Here is a 14,615-nt window from a genome sequence, read left to right as displayed (position 1 = left end):
GGGGGAAGTGCAATTTGTGGATAGTGATTGTCTTAGACCTCCTGGATTGTTTTAGAATCACTTGAATCTTCCAGTTGACTAGCTATTCCATTGGATGAGCTTCATCCTTGCGAACAAACGGGCTCTTAAAATATCTCCTTTTTCATACATTAGTGACATCAGGCATCAAGTTGCCAGGTTGTCAGTGGTCTCACTTTTCCTGCACAGCAGTGATGAACGAAACTCTTTCACACCAAGGTGTTAGAGATTAATGTTTTCTACCATTTCAGTTCTTTTCAGGACACCTGGAATACTCAATGTGAAGAATTAAAACATTAATGGTGAGATTCAAGATATGGTGATTCTTTACTAGAGGGTTATGGGTTTGGCTTAAGACCTGCTCTACAGAGAGCATGCCTTTAGTTTCTCCCTTCTTTCCTTCCTTTCCTCCTTCCTGCCCTCCCTGACTTTAACTTTTACTGATCAACTAATGTATTTTCAGTCACATGGATAAGTACTGAGGACAGAAAGGCAGACATGATTCCTCCTCTCAAGCACTCGCTTCATAAAGTAAACAGTATGTCAACCAGCTCATAAATCTTGGAAGGATCATAGTTAAGTACAAAGCAGAAAGAAAGGGGTCAATTTTGTTGAGGAAGGGCCTTTGAAAAATCCTACTCAGGTGAAAATATGTATGCGGATTCTTTTTTTTTTTTTAAGATTTTATCTATTTATTTGACAGACAGAGATCACAAGTAGGCAGAGAGGCAGGCAGAGAGAGAGAAGAGGAAGCAGGCTCCTTGCTGAGCAGAGAGCCCAATGTGGGGCTCGATCCCAGACCCTGGGATGAGGACCCGAGCTGAACGCAGAGGCTTTATCCCGCTGAGCCACCCAGGTGCCCCTGTAAGCTGATTCTTAAATGTTGGATAGGAATTTCCCAGAAGGGAAAGGAAGCAGTTGTAGAAATCGGCCTGGCAGTTCTGCTGAAGCGATAGTTCAGCCTGACTTGAACACGGGGTACGAAGATAGATTGTTAGGATATGAGGCTGGAGAGCTCCTCAGAGGGGTGGGAGGGACCTTGTGTGCCTTTGGGGATTACATTCTACATTCAGTGAGAAACCACTAAAAATCAAAGTGGGAGAATCACCTGACTCTAGCACTCTGACAACAACGTAGAGGGTTGGTTGGGAGAGGAAGAGAGGCTCAACAGAGTTTTCTCATCCTAAGAGAGACCATGCTGGGTGAGCCTAATCTAATCCAGTAGTTCCTGGAAAGAAGCCAGTGAAATTAGAAATCTAAAAGAGATTCTCCCTCTGGCAGTGACAGAGAAAATTGCCATGTTGTAGAGAGAGCAAAGAACCCAAAGCAGTTTTAGGGAACTGAGAGCGGTCCCTTTCCTATGGCTTATGAGAAAATAGGGATCTCACTCATGCATCCATAAGGAAATGAATTCTGTGAACAACCAGCGGTTTCAAAGCAGACCCACCAGAGCCTCAGATATGACCACAGCCTCAGCCTATACTTTGACTTAACCCTGAGTAGAGGGCTCAACTCACCTATTATCACTCTTTATCCATTGAAACTGTGAAATATAAATTTGTCTTGTTCTAAGTCACTCAGTTTGTAATCATTGACCATTCAGCAGTAGGAAACTACTCTGTGTACCCATGTCACAGTCTAGAGAAGTGCTGTCCTCAAAAACAGCAGGTCACACTTGACTGACTTATCTTGATGACTCTTCAAATGTGCTTTAATCTGTCAATGGCTGTATATGAATTCAGCATAGCATGTATTCCATTATCTATAGAAGTTAATCTTTCCTTCTTTGGGTTACTTTCTGTTATTTAATAAATTCCATTTCCATTGTGTTGATGATTTTTCTTTTCAATATGGTCTTACTAAGGGCAAGTCCATATGTATGTTTCACATAAAACATATACTTATAAAACATATACTTGATTATTGTGCAATTGATTCTAGCATGATATGAATATCATGCCTATTATATGTGAAATATTCTTGTTGAAAAGCAAGGTTATTAAAAAGTGATTAAGTTGGAGTTGTTAGTAGTTAAACTACAACATTGAAGTTAAATGAATAATTGTCAAGGAAATTGTTGTGCATTATTTTTCATATTTTTATTTTTCTTGAGTGCAATAAAATAAAAGGATAAACAATTTTTATTCACTATTATTGTGAGGAAGTACAACATATCAACTATAATGAGGAATAATTTTTGGAAGGAATATTTGGAATGAAATCTGGCTGAATATGTATCTGCAGCTCATATTTCCATTAAGCAGGACTAAAATCCTGTAGAAATTGCCCTGGGTTTAATGATCACATAAATAATCCTGTTTCAATTATTTGAGTTTTAGATAATTTCATAATAAACGAATTAGGCATCAGACAACTTTGTGTCTTTTGTTAACTTTATAGTATTGATGTAGATAAAGATTATCCCCGGTGGAATAATGGGAAAAGGCTCCATGTGGCTGCTGTTTTGTTTTTTATTAGATCTCCAACTAAAATATCTACTTTATCTAAATCAGCTCACGCTTCCGAACGTTCACATCCATCAATTGCTATTTATTTCACTTTGCTGGGTTATTAATATGGCTGCATATCGATGTTGTCCCTCATGTAGGTGATTGCATTTGGAGCTAAAAGGAAGATGTTCCAGGGATAGATTCGAGAAGGGAGCTAGACTATGTAGCAAGACAGAGATGGGGGGAAAGGTTTATAATCCTGTCTCCATTTACGTTGCATCTGAAGCTCCCTGGTGAAAGAAAGTCGCAAGGGACGCAGAGAATGAATCATCAAAAAATACTTTGACAACATGGAATGGAAACTTGTGTCTATTCACAAATGATTTAAAAATATCTTACTTCTAGTAGGAGAAAAAAACTTTCTAGAGTTTGAGAAACTGATGGAGCTCCTATCTATTCTTAACCGTGTCGAGTTTGGGATAGGTGTGACTCTTGGCTAGTTTTTAATAAGCTGGGGAAACGTCTCCCTGGAGGCTATGTTCCTTACTGGGAGAGAGTGTTGCCGCAGATGAATGCAGTGTTTCTCATGGTGTGGTCCAGAGAAGCTGTGCACTAGAATTGTTGGAATGTTTGATTAAAAAGCAGATTCATGGGCTCTACACAAGACCTACTAAATCAGAACCTCTGGGGAAGGTCTGAGGATTCACGTTTAAGAGAATCTGTAGGTAATTCTGATGCACACTGAATTTTGAGCACCACCAGTTAATATATACGTAGAGCAGCTCTCTGTTCTCTCTTGCCAGTGCCAGATAACGGATAATATCACTACTACCTACAACTCCTCCGATTTCTCTTTAGTCCTATAGAGATGCCCTAAAGTACAGCTTCAGGGCACCTGGATGGCTCAGTGGGTTAAGCCTCTGCCTTCGGCTCAGGTCATGATCTCGGGGTCTTGGAATCAAGTCCCGCATCGGCCTCTCTGCTCAGCAGAGAGCCTGCTTCCCCTTCTTTCTCTGCCTGCCTCTCTGCCTACTTGTGATTTCTCTCTGTGTGTCAAATAAATAAATAAAATCTTAAAAAAATAATAAAGTACAGCTTCAGAGTGTTTCTGAGTCATGGTCTATTGTTCCTCCACTTAATTACCTTAAAACACTTAGTAGAGTGCCACTGCTATTCATCCTGAGGTCAAGGTTGTCTGATGAAGCTTCAAGTGGTGTTGATTCTTTACCATTGTGGAGATTTTCTTGTCATGGAACCTGCAGTGTGATACACAGGTGAGAATGATGAGGCTGATGGAGCAGTAGAATTATGTCCTTGAAGGTGAATTTCCTCAGCAGATGACAGGGCTCTGCAGTTGAACCTGAGTAGAGTCTATGGTCTGATGACACACTAACACATCATTATATCTTTCATTCTGTGGAGTGTTCCAGAAGGGAAGGTGACCAAGATGTTCTCAGAAACCAGTGCCCAGGAAAGTTATTTCAATGTTTATATACAAACACCCACACATGCATATATATATATATATATATATATATATATATATATATATTATTTGCAAGAGAGATACCTGATAGTAATTTTCTTTAGATGAATGATTTACAAGCCAAGGCATTATAAATGAATAAATTATTCCTATATTACTTGTGGTGAAGATGGGTATAGTCCTGCTGGGTGAATGTGAGCATTCTCTAGAATCCCAACTCAACAGAAAATATCTTACTTCTTTTTAATCCACATGTTAACTGAGAATAAGAATAGTATTAAGCTAATTGCGTTGTTCTGTGGATTTCATGAGATAATTTATGGAAAACAATTAGAACAGTACTTGATATGTAGCAAGGGCTCAATAAATAATAACAATGATGGGTACCATATATTGAACATTTACAAGGTACTGGTGTCTGTTCTAAGAGCTTCTCAGCACGTTCCCCAAAGTGATGAAGCTCTAAAGTGGCAAAATGGGGATATGAACCTCCAGTGTGCTCCTAACCTCTGCATTATCCTGCTACTTCCATGAATGAGGTCATTATTTCTTCACATTATTACTGAAATAAATTCTTTATCTGATGCCTTGCTGCATGGGTTTAATTCAGTTCATTTTGGAAATCCAAATGTGTTCCCTATTCACTCAATCATGGGATTTAGCCAGGCTTCTTTTGGATCAAGTAACCACCAAAGGAGGGAAATGAGTTAGAGGTAGGCAAATGGTGCTCATTTTGCATGTCAGAATGGGAAATAGCCTGAAAAATGAGGGAAAAAAATGTCATGAAGGCATTGGAGCAACGGATTTGGCTGGCTTTGAGTATTTTCCAGGCTCCAGGTGAATTCTCTGCCAAGATTTAGTCTTACTCTCCAGTGGTCATGCAATGCAGACTGCCCTTCTGATAAAAAAATAAAAATAAAAAATCACTGCCTAATATCTGCACAGTATAAGCCCCAAACAATAAAGTCGATCTTCGTTCCATTCTCTTACCTCCCACTGCCACTCAAGCCCAAGTGGGTACTTTCCATATTAGTTTCAAGGTTCCCACCAGATGCCACCACGGATTATGTTATTTAGAGTTGTACCTAAAACACTATCTGTTCATGATCTTTGGGGTCAGAGCTGAATTCAAATCCTGGGTTGGATATTTCCTGGTGTGATCTATGAAACACTCTGTTCTTCAGTTTCACCTAGGACAGTGGAAAGGAGAGGGCACCCAACTCCTAGGGTTTATGTTAGGATGCCGTGAAAGAGTTCATACAAAGTACACAGTCCACTCTTCTGTCAAATAGTGATTATCCTAAAAATACGAGCTATAACCATCAAATTTTGTTTTAATAGATTTTACACTTTGCAAAGACAAGGGAAAAGATTGTTATTAGCCACATACCTTGTATGGTACTTGGACCAAAAATCTAACAAATGATGATTGATCAGAAATAAATGGAATCAAGTTTCATTTTTGACCAGGCCACTGATCGAGGCTTTGAGACTAGGGTAAGGAGAAGCCTTTCTTCCCATCCTCTCCAGTTAATACCATCCCTAACCTGCAATCAAAAAGACACAAATAAGCAAAATCCCTTTCTTCTCTACCTCAGTTCATCAAAGGGTAGCCTAATCTCTCATTTTGGAAGGAAACATTATTTTCCTTCCAAAAGCCATATTGCTGAGAACTTTCTGCCCACAACTGGTGATTTTGAATAAACTGCACTTTAGTGATATGCTCGGAAGTACAAGAGTAAAATTGTCTGTAATTAAGTGTGTTTATTTTTCTGGGGATAGGCCAAGGAAACCTGCATGTGGCAGTAGAGATTGAGTGACTCCCCAAATTGTTTTGTTGAACCTGCTTTTAAGCAGTGAGACCTGGATCTGCCTCTAACCATTCTCATTAATTTCTTGAGAGATTGCCATGTAGAAGCTTTTGGCAAAGTGTCATCAGAACATTCTTTTCTCTCACTTCGACCTCATACTCATCCCTTTCCCCATCCATCCACTCCAGAGCAGGGGCATCTGCATCTAAAATTGCATCCATCCTAAAAGGGCAAACCACCTTTCTAAAAGTCTTAATAAGGTGTCGGATACTTACCTTGGTGATGTGTATATGTTCATGCAGGGAAGCATTTATTGAATGCTTAGTGTATACCTGGTTCTTCACATGGGGAATATCCTGAAAGTCAGTACATAACTACCAGGCTCACTGGCTTCTGATGCTTTGGGATGTGGAGTGATTTAGCAACTCTTCTCAAGCCTCCATGCCTTCATCTGTGAGAACAAAATTTTTTATCTTTTCCAAGGAGTGGACATGAGGATGCCCCCCCCCCCCCACCACAGTGTGCTTAGCCTCATGCTTGGCAAAGTATATGCTCATGGAGCTTAGGTGTGACAACTGGTACAGCATTTAACCTTTATAATACTCCCAAGGGAGGTATATTGGTTCCATTTTGAAGAATAGCAAACTGAGTTTCAGAGTCTAACTTGAATGAATGATCTGGAGTCAGTAACCGGGTCTCCTCTTTCTATTGGTCACTCTAATATTTCTCTCTTACAAAGGGATGTCAGGCTAAATAGGAATAAAAGATATTGGCCAAATGCTTAAATCTGAGTCTAAGCTAAGACTTGAAACTAAGAGTTATTGACAAAGCCACTTTACATATTTAGACTGTGGTGTTCTTTCAGCTGAAAATCAAAGGATGGGAGTGGATGCTCTCCAGATATTTCACACCCACTGTACCACTGGTGTTTAGGTATTTGGCACAGGGACACCTTCTCTGATGGCATCATTATATGGCTTTCCATGGTCACATCATCAGGAACCACAAATCCCACTCACATTAAATATTGAGAAAAGAACATGGTCAAGATACTCCAGTGTGCAATACTCATGACTCATCTTAAAGAGAGGGACCAGGAGTCCACCATGCTATGGGTACGTTCCTCAGTATGAGCCCTCTGAGGAGAGTTTACAGAAACTTCACAAGTGTCCACAGGCAGACCTAGCCCTCTAGGTAATAGGGAAAGGGGTCCTGGGAGATAAGTCAGAGAGCAGGGGGATTTTTTAAGGAAGGTGAGAGTATCAGTTACATGCTCCATTCAACAGCTAGTCACTGCCTTTTATGTGTCTGGCACTATTCTAAGTTCAAGGGTTTTCTAGTGAACAAGATGGAAAAAAAAAAACAAAAAACAAACAAACAAACAAACAAAAAAACCTCTGCCTTCATAGGCAGGAGATTATGTTCTAGCAGGAGGAGATATTAGATGAGCAAACAAACATACATGTCAGGTGGCGAAAGTGCTTTGGAGAAAAATAGCACCTTTTCAGAGGGTGGTGACTCTAGGGTTAGGAAGAAGTATGGTGTTCCACATAATACAGCCAGCAAGGGCCTCTCTGCAATGGGGATTTTGGAGCCAAGACCTAAACAAAGTTGTTTATTCGTGGCATGGAGTTATCCGGGAATAAGCATTCTGATAGAGGGAACTGCAAGCATAAAGACCTGAGTTTAGGAGGTAAACAATGTACAAGGAAACCTACAGGCTCTGGGAAGAAAAATATAGTTCCAAGGGAACACAATATTCAGACCCAGTAGAAAAATCCTCGCTCTGGAAGTTTTTACTAACAACCCATCCACAAATAGTTCTCAGCCCAAGAACAGCAACCTTGTTCCTTGTTTTATTTTAATAAAATTGTATGTATTTAAGATGTAAAGTATGATATTTTGGTATTCATAGGAAAATTATTACTACAGTCAATCTAATTATTACATCCATCTCTTTACATAGTTAACTTTCATGAGAGCACCAGAAATCTCTCTTAGCAAATTTTAAGTATTATACAATACTTATACAATTATACAATACAGTATTAACTAAAGTCATCACCCTATACCTTAAATTTATCAATAATTTATGCATCCTACAAACTGTAACTTGGTATCTTTTGACCAGCATCTTCCCATTTACCCTCCCACCCTGCCCCTGATAACCACTGTTGCACTCTCTGCTTCTGTTAATACAAGTTTTTTTTCAATTCCATATATAAGTGAGATCATCCAGCTTTTATCTTTTAGGGCTCAGCTTGTTTCATTTAGCATGATGTCCTCCATGTTTGTCCATATTGTCACAGACTACCTTCTTTTTAAAGGCTATATAATAGTCCTGCCTGTGTGCATGCATGTGTGTGTGTCACAATTTCTCCATTCATTTATTTATCCACAGACACTTAGGTTGTTTCCATATCTTGGCTATTGTGAGTAATGTATCAAAGAGCAGAGAGTGCAGATATTGAAGTACTGATTTTGCTTCCTTTGGATATATACCCAAAAGAAGAATTGCTGAATTATGTGGTAATTCTGTTTTTAATTTTTGGAAGAAACTTCATACTGTTTTCTGTAACGGCACTACCAGTTGGATTCCCACTGACAGTGCACAAAAGTTCTCTTTTCTCCACACCCTTGCCAGTACTTTTATCTTTTTGATCATTTGCACCCTAACAGGTGTGAGGTAACACCTTATTGAAGTTTTGATTTTCATTTCCCTGATAATTAATAATGTTGAGTGCCTTTCATGTGCTTATTGACCATTTGTATGTCTTCTTCGGACAAACCTTCCCCATTTTTTAGCCACGTTGTTTTTGTTTTTTGTTTGTTTGTTTGTTTTTTGCTATTGAGTTGTATGAATTTCTTATATTTTTTTTAGATGCTAACCCTTTATCAGATATATGGTTTGCAAATATTTTCTCCCATTCTGTAGGCTGCCTTTTAATTTGTCGATGGTTTCTTTTGCGATGCAGAAGATTTTTAGTCTGATATAGTGCTACTTGTTTATTTTTTATTTTGTTGCCAGGACATCAATTTTAAATAGGAACACAAAGGACCTGATCCATTGACTTTCATTTACCAGGCAAGTTGAAGGGCTCCACTGAGTTCCTTTGAATAGAAAAACATAGAACAATCCCCTTTGGAGACCAGAGGTGATATGTGTTCAAGTAACAACAATCCTGTAAAATGGCAGGAAGGGAGATCCAGGAATTTATTTAACTACTAGTTTGGAAACTTCTCATGTGGCAAATTACAGGAGTTGGTGGATGGATTAAAACGTCACGGAACTGATGGGGAGGATCATTTTGGGTATAACCTTCACTCCTCAGCTGACAACCACTTGTGCCAATGTTTGGATTTTAATTTGTTTAAAGCTGTGTAGCATAATGGGGAAATAAATATTGGGCTTTGAGTTAAACAAATCAGAGTTTGAAACTTGGTCCTATCACACACCAGTGGTATGACCTTGAGCCTGCTATTTTAAACTCTCTGAGGCTTAGTGTTTCTCTGTAAATCTTATCTAATTATGCCTATTTTCAGAGTGGTTAGGAGGGAAACGCAATGTATGTAAAGGATCTGGCTTATGGTAATTACCCAATTAATGGTGACTATTGTTATCCAACATGTATCTATTCCATATATCTATGAACTGTAATGTGCCCTTCATGGAGGCATGTGGGGAACATAAAGGTGAAAAAGGCTTGATTTCTGACTTCTAGAAGCTTCTCGTTAAGTTGTGAAGATGTGTGCTCAAGTGGTGGTAATATATCGTAAGAGGAAAAGATACTGTAAAGACCCAAAAATGAGAGAGAATCCTACAATTCTGCTTGAAGAAGTTTTCTGGGAGAGTTTTTGGAAAGGGTAAAGAGGGTAAGGAAAGGATTTTCCAGGTAGTGTTTTCAACAAAGCTCAGACTGAGTTTGGGAAAAGGAAGCTGACCTCTCAGGTAAAATAATGTTCAGAAATCATGACAATGAGGTGCCATTCTTAAGATGGTACCAAATTGGAGAAGGACTAGGATGCTTTGCAAAGGAATTTGGACTTTATTCAGTAGGAAAATAAAGAGTCATGGCAGGTTTTTGATTAAGAGAATGACAAGGGGCAGGACTACATCCTGGAATGACTAGTTTGACAGCCCTATGTGGTATGAAAAGAGCATGGAGGGACTTGGGATAGAAATTAGAGCTAGGAGTGACTGAGCGCTCTCACTCTGTTCTAAAAGCATTACTCACTAGTCCTCTCAACAGTGCATTGAGAAAAGTGCTATTATCATCAACCTTTATACAGATGAGCACATTGAGTCATGGAGATGTTAGTAACTTACCCAAGGTCACACAGCTTGTAAGGGATCCTACACCTCAATCCAGGCAGTCTGGCTCTGGAGCCCATATTCTCAACCATTACACTATATTGCCTCAAAGCCAGCCAGGAGTTAGGGAGGCCTGCCTCCTACCTTGCTTTGCCTTCCTCTGACCTTTCATGCTTTTTCTTGGCCCTCAGTTTGTTCATCTATGAAACAGGAGACTTGGATTGGCTTTCTGAGAGGCTTTCTAACTCTTATTTTTGTTTCCATGTTTTTTTGTTTTGTTTTTAATTGGTGTCTTCCCCCAGTCTCCCCCAATTCTGTATTTTAATGTAGGCCTGATCTATTTGGGCAATAAAGGGGGAGGGGTGAATGAAATGATTGTGCAGGATAAAGACAGATACTCCAGCTTTGTTTCTGATTTTTTTGTCATTGCTTAACTTTCTCTGCTTCTAAATTTACTTAAATTATTTTTAAAAAAGCACTGGAAGTACACACTGAAAAGAAATATATATTTCAGTGTATCGATGGGAATGAGCTAATGCATAAGATACCTGCTAAACTTTAAAATTTACAGATATTAAGAATATGTATTAGTTTGTTGTATTCCTGCTCTGAAGCAGTGTGATCGATATTACTCAAACGAGAATATTAGTTCACAATGACTCAGACCCAGCCTTAGGACAAGACAACTCGTTGAGAAGAAAATAAATCCTGATCTAGTCTCTAAAGCCTCATTTCTCTCTGCGCTCAGCTAGTTGGGGCAAAATACACACTTGCTTTTCCTGCCTAGTAAACAGTATTTCTGAAGCAGCCGAATCCAAGCTGTCACTCCGCCTCTCTTGGCATTTTCAGGTTTCTCTTCCTATTTCAAGACGCGGTGTTCCGCAGGTCTCTGTCTGCAGCGGGAGTCCTGCCCTTGCTTAGTTTCCGTTTCCAAGGCAACTGACCGGCCCAAGGAAGCCACGGGCGGGCGCGCGGGTCCCGGAGCCGCAGAGCCATCACTGCCGCGCGTCGTCTTTCCTCGGGACCGTCCTGGTGACCTCGGGGTCTTTGGGTGATCTGCGCGTTACTTCATGCGTGGCTGTCTCTCTGTGTAAGAGTGATAACAAGGAAGCCGATAATTCCGACAGGCCCCACTTAATCCGGCTGCCACTCCTGGCTTCTGCTACACTAGACAGGATGAATGCATTTCTCTTATTCACGCCCTTTCTCTCAGCTTCTCCACCTCCTCTCCTTCCCCTTCTCTCTCTCTCCCTCTCTCTCACTCACATCCTCTCTCTCTCTCTCTCTCTCTCTCTCTCATCCTCTCTCTCTCTCTCAGCCTCTCCTCCTCCCCTTCTCCTCTGGCAGTAGCCTTCTTAATGTAGTTTAATGGCTTTGCAAAGAAAGCCAGGCAGAGGAGCACTTCTCACTGGCTGTGGTCGGACCATGACCTAGCTGACCATGAACTTGGAAGGGCTTGAAATGATAGCAGTTCTGATCGTCATTGTGCTTTTTGTTAAATTGTTGGAACAGTTTGGGCTGATTGAAGCAGGTTTAGAAGGTAAGGGAGTGCTTTTTAGTGACTTCTAAAAATTCTCTGTTTTGCAATAAAGATTTCTTAAATGAATGTGAAAGGCACCTGAAATGAGATCAGAGAAATGTTACTCTGGGGTGGACATGAAGACAGGCAGGTTTGTCAGAGTAGGACAGATGAATAAAATAAACTTTTTGTAAGTTTTAGTAACGTTTTCAGAGCAGAACATTAAAACTATGAGAAACACTTTGAATCAAAATGTGAGAACCAAAACTGAGGATATTAAAGGTTAATCATTGGTCTGTCTGTTATGTTGAGAACATCTAGTCCATGTTGATGTTAGATTTTTTTTTAATTGAATATCCCCTTTTATTGCATCAGCAAATTTTATTTGGATATGTTGCAAGGTCTATTTGTTTGTTGCTATGCAAATGCATTTGTCAAATGGAAATAGATGTACATTTATTATAATTTCTTATGCTTTAAGATTAGTGCCTAAGGATGACAGGCTTTTTGTAAGGTTCTCTTGAGAAGTATTTATAATATTACCTTTTCGCATTTCAACGTAGAGTGTAAGGGGCAGAGTCCCTAACTCATGACAGACTTTAACATAGATTCCAAATGACCAGTTGTATTTCAAGTGCTGCTGTTTACATTCATCAGAGGCTGTCTCCTATTCTCCTTAGCAATCATCTCTTTCTTAAAATAATAATAATAATAATAATAATAATAATAATAATAAGGTGTATTCTTGCCTGTATGTTTCCTGAATTAAATGTTTCTTTGAGGATCAGTATGAAGTTAGGTTATTATTTTCTTGGTGCTCAGAACACATTTGAGAGCATGTTTGCATACAGCTAGTTGTAGTTTCTCTAAAGTTGTCAGAGAAATTTTAAAAAGCACCCCTAGATTTAATGTGATGTATTTATGCTTTGATACTCGTGTTGCTTCAAATTTTAAACGAGTAAAAAATGCAAATATGTTTTAAATGTATTTACATTCACAACAAATCCAGTCCTCCAGAGAAAGACTATCACGTGTGACATGATGGCTTTTACAAATAGCAAATACCAAATTGCAGTTAAGTGTGTCACTCTGATGTACATTATCAGAAACCTACATTCGTAACTCCTTGTGGGGTAAGGGATGGTGGAAAGCTAGGTTTGTTAAAGTAAGTTTGCAGAATGCTCTTTTAGAGCCCTCAGTGATGAAAACATGTATCATGCTAAAAAAAAGATAAATTCTAAATTCTGAAAGTAATGACTGTTCTTTAAAATTGACTTTATCTTGTTCATTGTCATTAAACCAGTAACTTGGTTTGGCTTTGCTGTTCTTGACTGTGTTATTTTACCTTGCAAATTGACAAGGACCTCCCATTTAATGGACTAGTTTTAGGGTTTTGTTTGGTTTTGGTTTTCAGTGTTGTTGTTGTTGTTGTTGTTTTGTTTTGTTTTATTTTTCCTGAGTCTGACAGTAACATGGAATAGTGTCATTATTTCTAGCCATGTAGAGGGACTTGTTTTAGCTAATTTCATCGATGGTGTGTGGTCATTCTTTAAACTCTTTTGTTGAGGGTTTTATCTCTGGATTTTGGAATCAAATCTACTGTATAGTATTAGTTATTATTACTGTATTACTAGTTTAAGGGATACTAACATTCACTTTCTCAAATGAGACCATGTGTTTCCTTCTTCTAAAGGCTTCTAACCTTTATGAAACTCTTTTTTTCCTTTTCCTTATTACTTATATTGCAAATTGTACTGATATGTATGAACTGTTTCTTTCTTGTATTTTATATTTTGCAATGTCAGCATTTTCCAACTAGCAATATTGTGCTAATACTGTGGAGAGACTGTGTTGTCTATCAAACTTTGGTAAAAATTTATATCTTATTTGTTTCCAGTGGCTTTTTAAAAATATTTTAAAATGATAAAATGTTGATAACCACATGAAGGAGGAACTATATTTGATTTGCAAAAGTTGACAGAAATGGAGAGCAGTAGTGCTTTCCATTTTGAAGTTTGTATAAGACTTGTCTCCAGAGTGTATGTTGGAGTCAGAAAACCTTCAAAACAAGATTTAAGTTGGCCATATGCTTTGCTTGCTGGAGATATAAAGCAAATGAATAGACTGAATTGTTATATTTTATTGTATATGGTTTGAATCTATACATCAGAATGTGCACACTCTGAAGTTTTAGCCTAATATTAATTAATGAAAATGGTAAATAGTATTTAATATCAAAATAGCATCTTCATAGATTTTCTGGAACTTTCTTAAAAACAAACACTGATGCTCATTTCATTCAGATTTATTTTCACATAGGAATTTTCTTCCTTGCTCACCATTTTACATATCTAAGTTGAAGCTAATGACTTCTTTCACCTTTCTTAGTTCTGGCTTTTCAAGGGTTCTGCTAAAGAAATTTGAGTATTAAGTAGAAAAATGTGAACCAAAGTTAAAGTCCTGTGAGGATGATTTTGAATTTTTTTCCTATACAATTAAACCTTTTCTTACAACCATATAACTGTTCTACAGTGTAGCTATCATTCAGAATGTAGTTTTTTTTTTCTTTTTTGTATTATTATATATGCAATATGCATTGTGTTCTCAAGCACATATATATAATACTATGCAGAATGTGGTTACTATCTGACTTCAAATATATAGAGAGGAAATGGATTTCAAAATAAATTGGTAACATTAAAAGTCTAAAATATTTGTTTTTGCTTGTCTCTGAGTACTTTGAGCTCCCATTCTTTGTAGGGGAACTGAAGATCAGGTCTTGGATGTCCTGGGTTCTTCTGTTCCAGTCTGTGTGTGATGTGCATAAACACGTAACACTACATGGAGATTCATGACACAGATTTATAAACAAGAAGAGTCACATTTAGCAGGTAATGTTATTTAACATGAGAAAAATAAGAACAACAGTAAGAATACAGATACGCACCCCTCCTCTGCCACTCTCTTGTTTTCTAACCTCCGTTAAGCCACCTTATGTCTTTAGTTGTCTAAAATGAGA

General features: G+C 38.4%; 1 protein-coding gene and 1 long non-coding RNA gene across 6 annotated transcripts in view; one reads left to right on the top strand and one right to left on the bottom strand.

Moving 5' to 3' along the window:
• Positions 1-14,615, top strand: part of KCNIP4 (potassium voltage-gated channel interacting protein 4) — a 1,139,639-nt gene that overhangs the window by 612,015 nt on the left and 513,009 nt on the right. Inside the window, exon 1 of one of the 5 annotated variants that reach the window (XM_032333979.1) lies at positions 11,386-11,617. The exons of the other annotated variants lie outside the window; for them this stretch is intronic. Within the exon in view, the coding sequence (XP_032189870.1) occupies positions 11,518-11,617 (100 nt within the window). The 5' untranslated portion in view covers positions 11,386-11,517. Of the gene's footprint in view, positions 1-11,385; positions 11,618-14,615 lie in introns of those variants that run through there. 5 annotated transcript variants of the gene reach the window in all.
• On the bottom strand, positions 2,180-6,267 carry LOC116584931. The gene is made up of 3 exons (XR_004283385.1): positions 6,041-6,267; positions 3,612-3,724; positions 2,180-2,758 (listed from the first exon to the last, which is right to left on the bottom strand). It is a non-coding gene; the product is annotated as an uncharacterized LOC116584931 (long non-coding RNA).

The sequence above is a fragment of the Mustela erminea genome, chromosome 2 (assembly GCF_009829155.1).
Source record: "Mustela erminea isolate mMusErm1 chromosome 2, mMusErm1.Pri, whole genome shotgun sequence".
Taxonomy (NCBI): domain Eukaryota; kingdom Metazoa; phylum Chordata; class Mammalia; order Carnivora; family Mustelidae; genus Mustela; species Mustela erminea.
The sequence above is the reverse complement of the archived record's forward strand: the minus strand, read 5'-3'. Positions and strand labels throughout refer to the sequence as shown.